This window comes from Cryptotermes secundus, unplaced genomic scaffold, assembly GCF_002891405.2.
Source record: "Cryptotermes secundus unplaced genomic scaffold, Csec_1.0 scaffold516, whole genome shotgun sequence".
NCBI lineage: Eukaryota > Metazoa > Arthropoda > Insecta > Blattodea > Kalotermitidae > Cryptotermes > Cryptotermes secundus.
Window position 1 is genome coordinate 285 of NW_019745084.1, and position 14,704 is coordinate 14,988.

A 14,704-nucleotide genomic window follows, 5' to 3' on the forward strand; every position below is an offset into this window, starting at 1 on the left:
TTATACTCGGAAATACAAACAGGCTTCTTTACCTGTCCATGTCTCCTTTGAACATCAACCATGCTCGAATTGTGAATTGTGGAAAACATGTTCACAACACGAGTATCCCTCCAGGACTGAAGAAGAATATCCCCCTTCCTCCTGAATGTGGTTTCACCACGTTTCAGGGATTTACATTCCTCTTTCAGGTATGGAGGAAGGCCTCTGTTCATCATAATTGTTCCACAAACACGTACTTTTCTCGAAAATAGGTGTTCTGCAGTTGCCACACTGTTATAATAATTGTCTTGATAGACATTGTAATTTTGATCAAGATCGGGTTCCAAAACGGAAAGAATAGTTTCTTGTAATTTCTTTCCTTCACCAGAATAAATTTCTAAATTTCCAATATAGCCTGAAGTGCTTTCAGTAACTACACGAACAAGTAGGCCATACTTTGTAAGTTTCCCAGGATTATATGTTTGCATACGAAGCCTTCCCCTCCAAGGAATCACAGTTTCGTCCAAAGACTGTTGTTGGTTTGGCTTATGAACTGTCTGAAATTTCTGAATGAAAAAGTTCAATAAGGGCTGAATTTTGAAAAGCCTGCTTGTTGATTGTGGTTGCAGTTCATTATCATTGAAATTCAAACACCACCAAATTTGCTCAAATCTCTTACGGCTCATTAGTTTGCCAAAGATTGGAATTTCTAAAAATGGATCTCTTGACCAATACTCTTTCAGATTATCCCTCCTTGTATGCCCCATTAGAAAGATAATTGCAAAAAATTTTCTCATTTTTGCTGAAGTGACATCCACCCACTTCAACGCCTTATAACTTCTGTAATAATGTTCACGGTGTTGGAGATAGTATCTGTTAGTATCTGACATAGCATGTCAAAGACACTATCTCCAAAAAACAATTCCGCTACTTCAGACACTTGCGTTGGGTCCGATGGAATTTGCTTCACCCTGGATTTCCAGTAAACTGTCCCAAAGCAGGCTTTTTGTCTACTTTTCCCCATGTGGCTGTCCCCGCAATGTTGCTACCCGCACATTCGTCGGAGCTACGGTCACTTTCACTTTCACTGTCTGTGGTCACAATTTTTTGTTCGCCCCTGCCAAACTCACTATCAGATTGTGAGTCGTTATCACTAGCAGACTCACAAGGGATGCCAGATAACTTATCGGAGAAGAAGTCAGATGTTTCTTGTTCTCCAAGAAATCGCTTGGGTGTCAACTGCTTTGGTCTTTGATCCATATTGAACTACTGACTGACAGCTTGCTACATAAAGCTTGAAGAAGTAAAGGCATTTATTTTCCTTTAAGTTACAGCGAGGTCTAGTAACTGATTGGTCAGCAGACATTCCAGAGACTTATAACGCAGCTGTAAGCAGCTACGTGCTAGCTAGGTCGAGCCAGAGAGATGTATAGTGTGTTGCAACTTATCGTGTTTTAAAAACCTGTTAACACGCGAACGGTCCGCCATGTTTAAAAGCGAAAAACCTTTTAAAGGGTGTGCAGTCCGCAAAGTGTTAATATTCAGAAAACACATTGTAATAGTGGTTTATAATTGTATTAATATCCTTCTGAAGACAGTCTATAAGACTGAAACATTTCAAGCATAAAAAATTAAAAAGGAAAAAAATATTTTATAAGTCACACTGGATGGTGTTAATTTACCTTTATAAAATTATACAAATTTTTAAGTGTCTGATTATATATATAATAATTATCTTGCCAAATGTAGGTTAGTATCTTCTGCAACATGATAAAGCACATTGTGTGTTGTGTGTGAAAGTGAAGCTCATATATTGACTCAGATTTATCTTTGCAGTTACTGAATGTTGATGTCGGTGCTCGTTGGAGAACAGAGAATGTGGAGTCATCACATTTCAATACTAATAAAGATATTGACCGTTTGATCCGTGAAACAGAGACGATGGTGACCCAGGATCTGGAGGGTGGCGACCGCCAAAGAGCAATGAAAAGGTTGAGGGTGCCACCTCTGGGAGAACAGCAGAGCCCGTGGACCACGTTTAAAGTTGGGCTCTTTTCAGGCTCCTTTATCGTGCTTCTCATTGCAGTTGTGCTGTCAGGTGCTTAATTGTATGTTATTTATTAAGTTTTTTTTTATTTTCAGATGACTTGTTGTCTCTGTAAGGTGATCATTATTTTCATATATCAGTTTTTATTGAATTATGAGTGCTGGAAAAAAGACAGTGCCAACACTGCCTTACATGTGCAGAATTGTTTAAGTGTGTCTAAATGCACAGTTTACTTATTGTATGTTAGGTGGTGAGCATTTGAACCAGTTAGCATTACTGTTCGCCAAAGTGACATGCATATCATCACGTGTATTAGTGACTTATAAACAGGGTTTGGATTGGTAAATGGATCTATTGGATACTCACAAATCATAACTACAATTAATTCTTGCACACTCAATGTTGTGATGTGTTGCGCTATGCAGGACACCCCTCCCCCCGCCAGTGGTGACGTAACACCATCGGATCGCTGTCCTTACTAAGGTAACAGGCAAGTCAACACTCCTTCGTCTACCCCACCAGTGGTGACATAACACGGGATACCGCCGTTTGTACTCAGCAGTAAACAACTCCCGACAGCGTTGCTAGGCTGTCGGCAAACACGGCATCAGACAACAGTGGTTCCTATTACGTAACTGTTTTCTGTGTTGTCCATAACGGGGCTAAATAAGGAGCAGCGAAGACTATTCAAGAGTTAGTTACAAGTTACGAGTTGGCCAGGGAAGAGTATGCAGTCTGGTATTTGTGATACTGCCGATGGCAGTAATGTTGAGCTTGTAAATTGTGTGATTGTAAGAGCGAATGTGAAATCAAATTCGCTATATCCAATACAGTGTTATACACCCAACACGTGACAATATTACTGTAACTATAACACACCGTTCAGAATAAGACACGTGTACATACATACTTTTTTTGCTTAGACTGACCGATGCTATGACATCCCGGAATACTGACCATTCCTCCTGGGACATCTTGTATAGTGTATGAAACACCAGTGGATTTGCTTGGTTGACATGGAAGATTTGCACTAAGTACATAATAGAATAATTGTAATGTAAAACTGGGCCTCAAAATGGCACGTAGTGAAACGTGTCACCCTAGACAGCGAACCTCAACTGCGGGAAATAGTGGTGTGTTGACAGGACTATAATAAACATTATATGTAGTGATTTGCACAACAGGATGTAACAGTATGTGAGAGAGATTATAGTCTATAAATATATTATGTCAGGACCAACAGTTTTCTTTGCCCTGTGAGTGCCTGTAGAAGATGATAATATAGAGATTTTGCTATACGAGGGGGTACCCAAAAGAAACCGAACTTATTTTTTTTAAACTTATTTATTCAAATTTTAAGCACAAACCTTCAATCCCCTTCAAAGTACTCTCCACTTACACTAATACACTTGTCTAATCTTTTATTCCATTTTTCAAAACATTGTCTAAATTCATCTTTTGAGATGCTTGACAGCGCCTCCGTCGTTTTTTTCCTTCACCTCAGCAATAACAGCAAAACGCTGAAAAAAGTTTTGATCATTTCGGGACTCTTCTTTCAAAGCACAGCATGCTTCCACGCGACCTTGTTTTTGTTCAGCAGTCAGCAGTCGTGGCACGAATTTTGCAGCCACCCTTTTCATTCCCAAATCTTCTGTCAAAATTCGCTGAACTGAGCTCCAAGTCACTCCCAACAGCTCCACAATTTCTTCAGTGGTCCGTCGTCGATCTTCCTTGATGATTTCACGAATTTTTTCAACATTTTCATGTGTTCGGGCCATTGCAAAAACGACGATCACACAAAACAGTTGTCACTATAAACTGCCGAAACTAGTCCTTACCTTCTGAAGCAACGGTAGTTGGCTTATCGACTCAGGAATGTTAGCTCTATGCGCTCATAGCGGCAAAACGCGGTACTACAAAAGCTCTGCCCACAAAAAAATTAGTTCGGTTTCTTTTGGATACCCCATCGTATGTATCACAATGTGGACTTCTATCCTGTACGAAATAAATTGAACATGAAATATTTGTCTATTTACTTTATAATGCTGCAAGTTAATGTCCAGTTTTCTGAAGATAAAAACAGTAAATATGTATTTTTACTGTATTTTCAGGCATCTTTCATCGCTCTCGAGATGATTGGAGGATTGTGTTTCGTCTATACAGAGGTCCACTGCTCATTATTGAGTTTCTATTCCTGATGGGTATCAATGTATATGGATGGCGATCATCTGGCGTGAATCATGTGCTCATATTTGAGCTGGATCCTCGTAATCACCTCTCAGAGCAACACATTATGGAACTAGCTGCAATATTTGGAGTCGTGTGGGCTCTGAGTGTTCTCAGCTTCTTGTACAGTGCTTCTCTAAGCATTCCACCTTACGTCAATCCATTAGCTCTCATTACTATCATGGCTGTGTTCATCCTCAATCCGACCAAGACTTTCCGACATGAAGCCAGATTTTGGGCATTGAAGGTCCTGGTAAGTCATATGCAGTTAATAAATATTTGGATGGTAAGGATCCATTGAATGAATTAATTCAGATTTATGACTGTTTGCAACTAACTGCTAGGTTAAAGCGTTGCATCCTCTTTGTGGTGCTTACAAATGAAAATGGAGGGCTTACTGGCACACAAACATTTTTTTTTTTACTCATTTCATCAAGAAACACCCGATGATGGCCTCTGTAGGCTGAATCATGTGATTGATAAATAAAAAACTTTTGTGTGACAAGAACCTCACACTATTTTTATTCATAGGCAGTAGGTTTCCAAGTCACAAAGAGGACTTTATGTAGTCTTGTAGACTTTTGCCTCCATTTCCAAACTGATCTTGTTTTCTCTATAGCATTACAGAAAAATGTTGACCTTAATGACATATGTTTGATGCCCTGCACATTTCCTTATGTGAGAAGCAATTCTGGGAAAATTAGAATTATATAAAATTTGTAAGTTTTGAGGTTTTCACGGCGATGACTATGAAGAAAGTCGTCTTCTGGGTTTAGGCACTGTGTATTCTTCGTTTTGGCTGACGTTTCGGAGGAACGTAGCACCTCCATCTTCAGAGGAGGTGGAGGAAGGTGGAGGCGCTACGTTCCTCCGAAATGTCAGCCAAAACGAAGAATACACGGTGCCTAAACCCAGAAGACGACTTTCTTCTTTATATAAAATTTGTTCATACATTTTATTTACAAAGTGCAACATTGTTCTGTGTTTCTCAGTATATTGATATTTTATTATAGTGAATTTTGGAAAATTGTTGGAGATTATTGTGACAGTATTTCAATATTCTGTGAAAAATTTGTTTGCAAGAAAGAACTCAAGTGTATTCTGATTTCTTTTTGCAGGGTCGGATAATTTTAGCTCCACTATTCTATGTCAATTTTGCTGACTTCTGGCTGGCTGATCAGTTGAATAGTTTAGTAGTAGTTTTTGTTGATTTTCAGTATTTTATTTGTTTCTACCTGACAAATGACAACTGGATGGCAGCAGATGGTAAGAAATTGGATTTAATTGTCTTGTTGCATTGCATGACATATGTTTATAATTGATGTATAATATTTTGTGTTCAACTTTTTGACAGATATAAATGTTTGTGTTGATTATACTCAAATAATACGTCCATTGGTTGGCTGTCTGCCAGCATGGTGGAGATTTGCACAGTGTCTGCGACGTTACAGAGACACAAAGGAAGCTTTTCCTCATCTTGTGAATGCTGGAAAGTATGCCACTTCTTTCCTTGTTATGCTGTTCAGCACAATGAATGTGATATATACAGGTTAGTAACCATTGCTTCCATAAAAATATTTTCTCTTGATCATTTTTCTGAACAACTAGAATGGACCAGATCTAACATCTTTATCTTCTGTTAAAATAAAGCTGCATGTCAAACGATGTTCATGTTTTTGTCCATACCAGAAATGACCACAGAATTTGATATTACTAATTATATAATTATTTTGTGGAACCCATTTCCTACATTGCTTATGTAAATCAATTGTTTTATCATATGCAGTATAACCGCCGTCATGTTCACCTACACGTTTGGTTTCACTTTATACTCTGTCGCTTCCTTCTTGCTGTCTGGTTCAGGCTAGGGTGTGGGATTACTTTGAATTTGAATTTCTATATGCGCCAGTGAACTTCGGTGAAATCCACGAATTTGGAACAGGGAAAACAAAGGTGAGACGTGGATAGGCAGGCGTTTGGGGTTTCGACTGCTCAGACGGTAGGACGAGATTCTGTCGCAGGGCGACTTCTGGGCCTTGCTCACACAAGGAAAGAGAGAAAACACTTAAAACTTGCACTTCACAAACACTGTTGCTCTTTATTATAGATGTGAACTAGAATTGCACATTACAAGGCTGTAGCACTTTGAATTTGTGCACTGGACTCGGCCAACCCCGATTTAACTTCCGGGTGGTCACTCCTGTTACTCACTTTAGATGACTGACTCCTGTTATTCCCTTTTGGCCACTCACTCCTGTTATTCACTTTTTGCAACTGCTCTGGAGAGGCAGAAGTCCTGACGGTTCTGGGAACACCTGGTTTCCTCTCCTCTGAAATTTTGCTGATTGGCTGAACCTAAAATTTGGGTGTTACTCTCATTGACATTCTGCCAATCCCTAACAAGATCCTTGTTAATTTGGGCCTAAGTACAAGACGGTCCTTCTGACAGCTCTCAAATAAATGAAGGTATGCTAACGATCGCTCGGTACGCCCCTTTGATAATAATTGTGACTCGTATCTGTAAAGTATCAAATTTTCAAAGACTCGTACCATTGAAGTTAAGCATTGAAATTCCCAGAAAACGCAGTGGGATACTTCCTGCTCCATTCTGGGTTTTCAAGTGACCTGCAGCTCGCTTGTTCCTCAGAAAGACCAGATGTCGTCCTTGGCATCTGCTGGTGCTGGGGTCAATTCTGTATCATCTTGCGTTAACAGTAATACAGTTCGTTTACATGTAGTACATTGTAATCAAGAATGTAAATGAAAAACGTTGCTGAGGTTCCTGCATGGTGCGGTTACAGCAGTAAGTCTTATTATAAGATGAAAATTTCCATGATGAAGTTTTGCATAGCCTCCATTTGGTGAAAACTTCTATTAAATGTAAGAAAAGCCATTTCCCCCAAACATTCATGAAATAGGAACTTCACTGTAATTAAAATGTTACCAAATGTTTGATGGCAAAATCTCCTGTTTCCCAGTAGCTGAAATTTTACAGCAGTATAGATTTCATTTCTCTAAGAAGCTGATGGTGGAGTTATTCATTTACAGTTTACTTAATGGTGCTTCCATCAGCTGCAGTGGTCCGTCAAATCCTTTGCATAGGAAACTGGGTTTTCAAGTTTAAAGTTTGCTGTGTTTCCACAAGGAACTTACGTGGGGCAATCCAAAAGTTTCCGAAATTTGAATTTTGCGCGTGAATGGTTATGAGTACATCAAAATACCACTAGGTGTCTCCTCACACATCCTTCTTGAATCAGTGTGGCAAGCGGCATCGAGTTGAGTGGTTGGGTTTATTGTTGGTGAACGTATTTCCATTGTTGTGTTTCTGTGAATTTGCGGTTTTGCGATGGCTGACCTGAGAGTGCAGCATGTCTGTATATAAAGTTTTGTTTCAAACTTGAGAAAACCGCTGCAGAAATGCACCAAATGTTGAAGCAAGCTTTTTGTGAAAACAGTTTAGGCCAGACACACACTTACTTACAAATAAGCGTTTTAAAAATGGCTGAACATTGACTGATGATGACAATCGTTCGGGACGGCCATCAATGGGCAAAACACCAGAAAATGTCGCGAAAGTTAGGGATCTGATTCTGCAAGATAGTAGACTGACCATCCAAGACCTCTGTAACACCTTAGGACTAAGTTATGGTACATGTCAACGAATTTTGTCAGAGGAACTGAACATGAGGATTGTGGCGAAGTTTGTGCCACGACTGCTGCAAAATGAACAGAAGCAGCATCGCTTGGAAGTCTGCAGGGAACTTCAGCAACAGCTTCAAGAGGATCCCAACTTTCTTTCGAAGGTTGTCACTGGTGACGAAAGTTGGGTTTATGGCTACGACCCTGAAAGCAAGCAGCAATCGTTGCAATGGAATAGCCCTTCTTCACCTCAGCCAAAAAAAGCTCGACAAGTCAAGAGCAACATTAAGTCCATGTCGATCTGTTTTTTTGATATTGATGGGATTGTTCATAAGGAGTTCATCCCTCCTGGCCAGACAGTCAATAAAGAGTTGTATTGCGATGTTCAAAGGCATTTGAGGGAGGACATGAGACAAAAACGTCCAGAGAAGTGGCCCACAAACAACTGGTTACTCCACCAGGACAACACTCGACCGCATACGGCTTACATTGTGCAGGAATTTTTGGCCAAAAACAAGATGGCAGTTGTTCCCCACCCACCGTACTTGCCAGACTTAGCTCTGTGTGACTTCTTTCTCTTCCCCAAGATGAAACTCAAGTTGAAGGGGCGAAGATTTGATACAGTTGAGGAAATTCAAGTGGAAACGCAGACGATACTGAACACCCTAACAAAGAAAGACTTCCAGGATGCATTTGAAAAGTGGCAGAAACGCTGGGATTGGTATATGCGCTCCCAAGGGGACTACTTTGAAGGTGATGGTGCAGAATAAGATCTAGGTAAGATCGGGAACTTTTGGATTGCACCACATAATAACTGGAAGTAAATGTTATTTTGCTGAGGCAGGAGTGTGTGCTTAACAGAGAGAATGTCATGCATCTGCTGTAACCTGGGGGGGTTTTGTTTGTGATTTGTTGGCCTGTAGGCATGTCAGTTCTACTAGCAGTTTTGAGTCTCGATGGCCTGACTGGGCAGGAAGAGTTTCATACTCTTCAACCTGCCAACAGTTGTGAGATAATCACACTGTAGTTCCATATGTCAGAGGTCTTAATGTTACATAACTGTTAATCTTCAGGCCCCTCATCTGCACTGGTCTAGCTTAGGGCTGTTTGACTGCTATTACATCGTGGCATGTCATGCTAACCACATATTTACTTTTTACATAGATGCATATCGAGTAACGACAGAAAACCCGTATTTCTATTTGTGGGTGATGGCATCAATACTGAGCTCCTGTTATGCTTACACATGGGACATCAAGATGGATTGGGGCTTGTTCGATAAGAAAGCAGGAGACAACAAATATTTGCGAGAGGAAGTAGTCTATTCATCAACTGTAAGTGATTGTGATTAGCCTGCCTATATGTGCATGAATTTGAGAGGTATCTTCTTTTCATTAAATCTTGCTGTATCAAATTCAACAGATTAAATTTAAGGAATGCCTGCTGCCATTCAGTTCAGTAAATTGAGGGTGTTCAAGAACAGGATGCTGAGGGGAATATTTTGACCTAAAAGGAGGTAACAGGAGGCTGGATAAAACTGCATGATGGTGAGCTTGGTAATTTGTAATGTTGTATTTTAGCATCCTGTTGCACTGATTCACGTCTGTGATGTGTATGTATTGACTGTCTTCTAGTGCACACAGTCTCACTTGTCACTTCACTACATGTTTCAGCATCACTGTGCCATCCTCAGGTGTGTTATATACGTTAAACTATTGCACTGCTCGCCATCATGTGTTGTTTGTAAAATGATTTAAAATGTGTAATAATATTTATATATTAAAATTTTGTTAAGATTTATCATCTTATACGTCGTATTTCAAACTCACATACAACGCACGCAGCCACAAGAGGAGGACACGTCACAAGACGCAGTATACACAGAATATAGGAAGAACGACTCCCATAGCGGAAGACTTATATAATACACGAGTTTGAAATGCGACATATAAGATGATAAATCTTATCAAAATTTTAATATATAAATTTTATTGTAGTACATGACGAATATACAGTTTAAATCATTTTACAAATGACACATGATGGCAAGCAGTGCAATAATTTAACGTAAATAACACACCTGAGGATGGCACAGTGATGCTGAAACATGTAGTGAAGTGACAAGTGAGATTGTGTGCACTAAAAGACGGTCAGTACGTACACATCATGGACGTTGATAATTTGTACTCCATGCCAGACATTATTACAATGATCAAATCAAATGGTATGCAATGAGCAGAGCATATATAGAGTGAATTGGGGCAAATAGAAATACATAGGTAGTTTTGGTAGGAGAAATTGGAGAGGTGCCACTTAAAGGATGGAGGCATAAATGGATCTTGAAGATGAGGGTTGGATTCATTTGGCTCAGGATAGGGACCAATCATAGGCTCTTGTGAATAGGGTAGTGAACCTTCCAGTTCAAAAAAACATGGAAATTTACTGACTAACTCAGCAGCTATTAGATTTAGGAAGGACATTGCTCCATCGAGATTCTTGATTATCCGCTGTCCAGATTAACTGAGGAACTTCCAGAACCCCTTAGTCACTGGCTGTAAATTTTGGGGCATAATGAAAATTTCTTGAACGTTTAATACATGTGAGCAAAAGTCTTTATGTGGGTATGTCTATTGTCATTGAGTGAGGAATATCATTTGGTTTCGGAATATATTGTCACATGATGGAGTGACTATAAACAGAGTTTGGATTGGTAATGGGATTTATTGACACTTACAGATTGTAACTAGTAACTATAGCACTATTGCTAATTCACACACACTACAATCCACTCTAGCATGTACTGAGTCTTCTCATTATGCTGTATCTTCATCAGTTGTCGCCTTGTAACAGCTTCCAATGCCATTGCTTCCTCAGCTTCTATGTCCATATCCATACTGGCCAGCAATTCTCTCTCAACTAAATTCTAGATTTGTCCTGTTTATAACACCTCAGCACAGACCACATAGAAAACACTGCTTCCAACAGTTCTTCTGTTGCGTCATGCAGCTGTCACACAGACTGCTTAGAGAGCACCACTTCCCAGTTAGTCTATTGGTGCATGTTAGGAAACTATTTCCTAGCAATGGACATTGTCTACAGAGTCATTAACAACAGGTCTGCATGCTACAATATATTGTCATGAGTTAATGACTGTGCATATGGTTCAGGTGGACAATTGGATTTACTGGATACTGGCTCTTAACTAAAGATAATTACAATACTTCTTCTGCCATATCTTCAGATATTCATTGCTTTGTTTTGGCCTCCAATAGAGGGGACCTCTGATACCTCCATGCTTGACAGCACTGGCATCAGACCTCACTGGTTCTCTCTTGGGTATGTGACCATAGCCGGGGTATGGATTGGTGAATTGGATGTATTGACCACTTGTATACATCACTCATAACTACACTTTATGGCTCACTGACACACAGAACAGTGTCCTCAGTCTGTTACAGTCTCCATTAGCAGTTTTCAGCTTCTGCTGAGGGAGATTCTTCAGTTTCCCACACTCAGGTCTTCCTGTCACAGCCTCCCATGCAGAACTCTTTGTCAACTGACAACACAACTAACTGTGGTCCCAGACTGGCGGCCATTTCGCAGTAACCTCCTAGTCTTCTTTTCACAGGCTGACTTCCAACTGACAACTGACTCTCACTCACCAACCAGCTACTTCACGTCACTTCACTCAGCTGAACTGCTGACAACTCCAACAACTGCTCGTTGCTTCAAATTGTCCTGCTTATAACTTATCAGCACAGACCATATAGAGAACACTGTTCTCATATTGTTGCATTGGTGCCTGTTGCCGCGGAAACTTGTTTGCTGAACCCTTGCTTAGAAACAGGTTGCATAACCTGTCCTATTGTTGCATGCATGTATGTTGCAGGCATTACCTAGCAACGGCAGCTGTTTACAAAGTCACTGCTTAGCAACAGGTCTGTATGCCACAATACATTTATAGTGAGTCTTGCTTTGAGGCTTTCGGTGTGTTGTTTATTTTACAGTTCTGTTGATAGCCGAAGTCGTGGACATTGCTTTTGGCTGATCAAGATCATCACCCCTTCACCTGCCCTTACAGTTTGTCCTCCTTCCTGGGAGGTAAGTAGGTTGTGCGGTTGGTGAAGTTTAGCCCTACAGATTTGTACTGGCAGGTGATGAGATGACATTGACCTGCCGAAGGAAATGTACGCAACTGTAGACTAGAGTTGAATGGTGAATTAGAAGGATGTGGAAAGAAGCAATTGCATCCTAATGAAGCTGTTACAATGACTGTTGCATAGTTTCTTATTTTGTGGTCGTTGCCTAGCAATGGTCTACATGCCACAATATTTAACTCGTATTAAGACATTCTCTTGGTTGCAGTAAAATTGTTAATTTCTCAGAATGTGTTAGTAAGAAAGAAATTTGCTTATCACAATTGTTAAAATATACATTTGAACCCCTGTTTAAGGTTTTAGTTCATTTAATATTTAATTTCAGTGATACCAAATCAATAATCTTTGTTTTAAATCACTTGCATCAAAGATTTTCCTCAGTATTCAGATCCACTGCTCCTCAGAGAAATCTTCAGTAGTGATATCTGGGTTAAGAAGACTCACTTAGTTACAGATGAACGTCAGAATGCTGGGGCTGATCCTTCTACAGAGATGACACAAGGACAGCTCAGCCAGAACTGTTAATCAGTTCTAAAGGGTTTCAAGAACCATAAATAGCACCAAGGATTTGTGGTTTTCTGGTCTTTGTCCATCATCTGGTATTTTGGACAGAGCACCGTGTTCGAGATAGTGAATATGTTTCTGTTCTTAGACACCTGCTAGAACTAATTGAAGTCATTGTAATCCAATGAGTAGGTGCCTCCCCTCATTTTATTTAATGAGAGAACAAATCTGTTTCCCAGAATGTTATGTTCTGTATGGAATACCAGGTGATGGGTGAAGTCAGAAACTTAGCAACTGAAAACTGTTGTATGTAACTCGGGCTTTTAAGTATTGACACGTAATGGAGTGACTGTAGACAGGGTTTGGATTGGTAATTGGATTTATCGGACACTTGCAGGATGTACCTACAAATAATTACGACACTGAGTTACATGTTTCAAAGATCACTGTGACTACAGTATGCATAAAGTCTTCCCAGTCTTTGCTAGCTGTTGCTTCATAGTGGTTTCTGATGACATGTTCCCCTTCCTGTGCATTTCCGAACTATTCCCAGTCTCGGCTACCAGCTTCTTACTTATCACAGCTCTAGTTCTCATCTGACTCGTGTTCTCTCATTGCTAGGGAAGCAAGGTGTCCATGGAGGAATTCCCTGACAACAGCTGTTGTACTATCACCTGTTCTCACAGCTATTACTTGCCAGTGGGTGTACATATCACATTATCTTAATTTGTCAGCCTTATGTTTAGTTTCTTCTTTCAGGGTTACTATTACTTTGCGATTGTGGAGGATTTCATCTTACGGTTTGGTTGGGCACTGAACTTATCTCTCACTACGATGGGTTATGTTCATAGTGATATTATGATTTCCATTCTCTCACCATTAGAAGTATTCAGGTATGTAATGCATAAGTTTTCCATTGTATTGTAATTGTATCATGTCGTACTAAATTGATGTGGGTTTTTTTCTGGGTGGGGGCAGAAATAGAGGAGGACCATATGGTGCAAGTGTTCAAGAACACAAAGCTAAAGAAAATATTTCTACATAAGTTAACTGAAGCCAAAAATGGAAAAGTGATGCATTCTGTGATTTACATTCTTCTAATATTACTAGGAAGGAGGTCATGGTTTACAGAATGTGTAGGTCAGATGGTGAGACAATAAATTAATTCTCAATATTGGCATGGAATCCTCATGAGGATTGGACACTTAGAAGACCAAGAATTGTTGCCAAACAGAAGTGTAGGCACCAGAGTCTTGTCACACATGGAAGGGAAGCGTGAAAATAGATTTAAATTGGTAAATGTAGAGTAAATTTGGCAGCATTTGTTAATATAATTATACATGTCAGTTTTATCTACAAAATCATGCAGTCTCTAATCTTTAATGAAGAGTTCTTTCTGTGCCTCACATGTCATCTTTAACCCCTCGAGCGTGACTTTTAGCGGAGCCATTTAAATCCCTAAGCGTGTGCGACGCACCGTCTGCGTCCACTCAAAGCCGTGCTGTAAGCGTGCGCGCCGCATATGTTGCGTCCAAACTTTTCACTAAGAATTCTTAACGCCTACGCTCTGATGTGTGTACTTCCAGTGAATGTATATGTCAGCTAACACTGACTTCTTTCATTCCTCGCTATCTGTTTGTGTGTGGTATTTTTTTTACTCGCTTTGCTTGGGACAAAGCATCTGGTGTCTGCTGCTTACGAAAGAGTTGTTCCAACTCACACTTGCTTACAGAGAGATAATTTGTTAGCTAACTTTCATTGAGTGCTTGTTATCTGTGTGTATTTTTTTATTACTGGCTTGGCTTACTGGCGACAAAGAAGCCGTGTCTGATTTACGATGTTACGAACCTAGGTGTTAAAGTTGGCTGACGCCCGTGTCAACATTTATGAATCTGTTATTCCTTTTCTGCTTCGCAACACCCTCTTATCGGAGCAACATGGCATTTGGTCACGTAACTTCTCTGGCGGGACAGTTTCTTGCCCCTGACGCTAATAAAATAGAGCTTTCAAAAGTGGGTTCCCACAACTTTGAATGAAATTAGGATATTCCTAGGTTTTCTTATGCTGATGGGAATAATTCAGAGACCAAACCTCAGGGTGTATTTTAGTAGGAAACATATGTTAGAAACACCATTTTTTCCCAATGTAACGA

At 40.0% G+C, this 14,704-nt stretch overlaps 1 protein-coding gene across 1 annotated transcript in view; it reads left to right on the forward strand.

The window, feature by feature from the left end:
- The window catches only part of LOC111874901 (xenotropic and polytropic retrovirus receptor 1), a gene marked incomplete at its 5' end in the record, with an annotated part of 19,613 nt that overhangs the window by 235 nt on the left and 4,674 nt on the right, over positions 1-14,704 (forward strand). The window contains 6 exons of the mRNA XM_023870764.2: positions 1,816-2,077; positions 4,138-4,505; positions 5,371-5,518; positions 5,607-5,801; positions 9,056-9,225; positions 13,312-13,445. Coding sequence (XP_023726532.2) covers positions 1,816-2,077; positions 4,138-4,505; positions 5,371-5,518; positions 5,607-5,801; positions 9,056-9,225; positions 13,312-13,445 — 1,277 coding nt within the window. The remainder of the gene's footprint in view (positions 1-1,815; positions 2,078-4,137; positions 4,506-5,370; positions 5,519-5,606; positions 5,802-9,055; positions 9,226-13,311; positions 13,446-14,704) is intronic.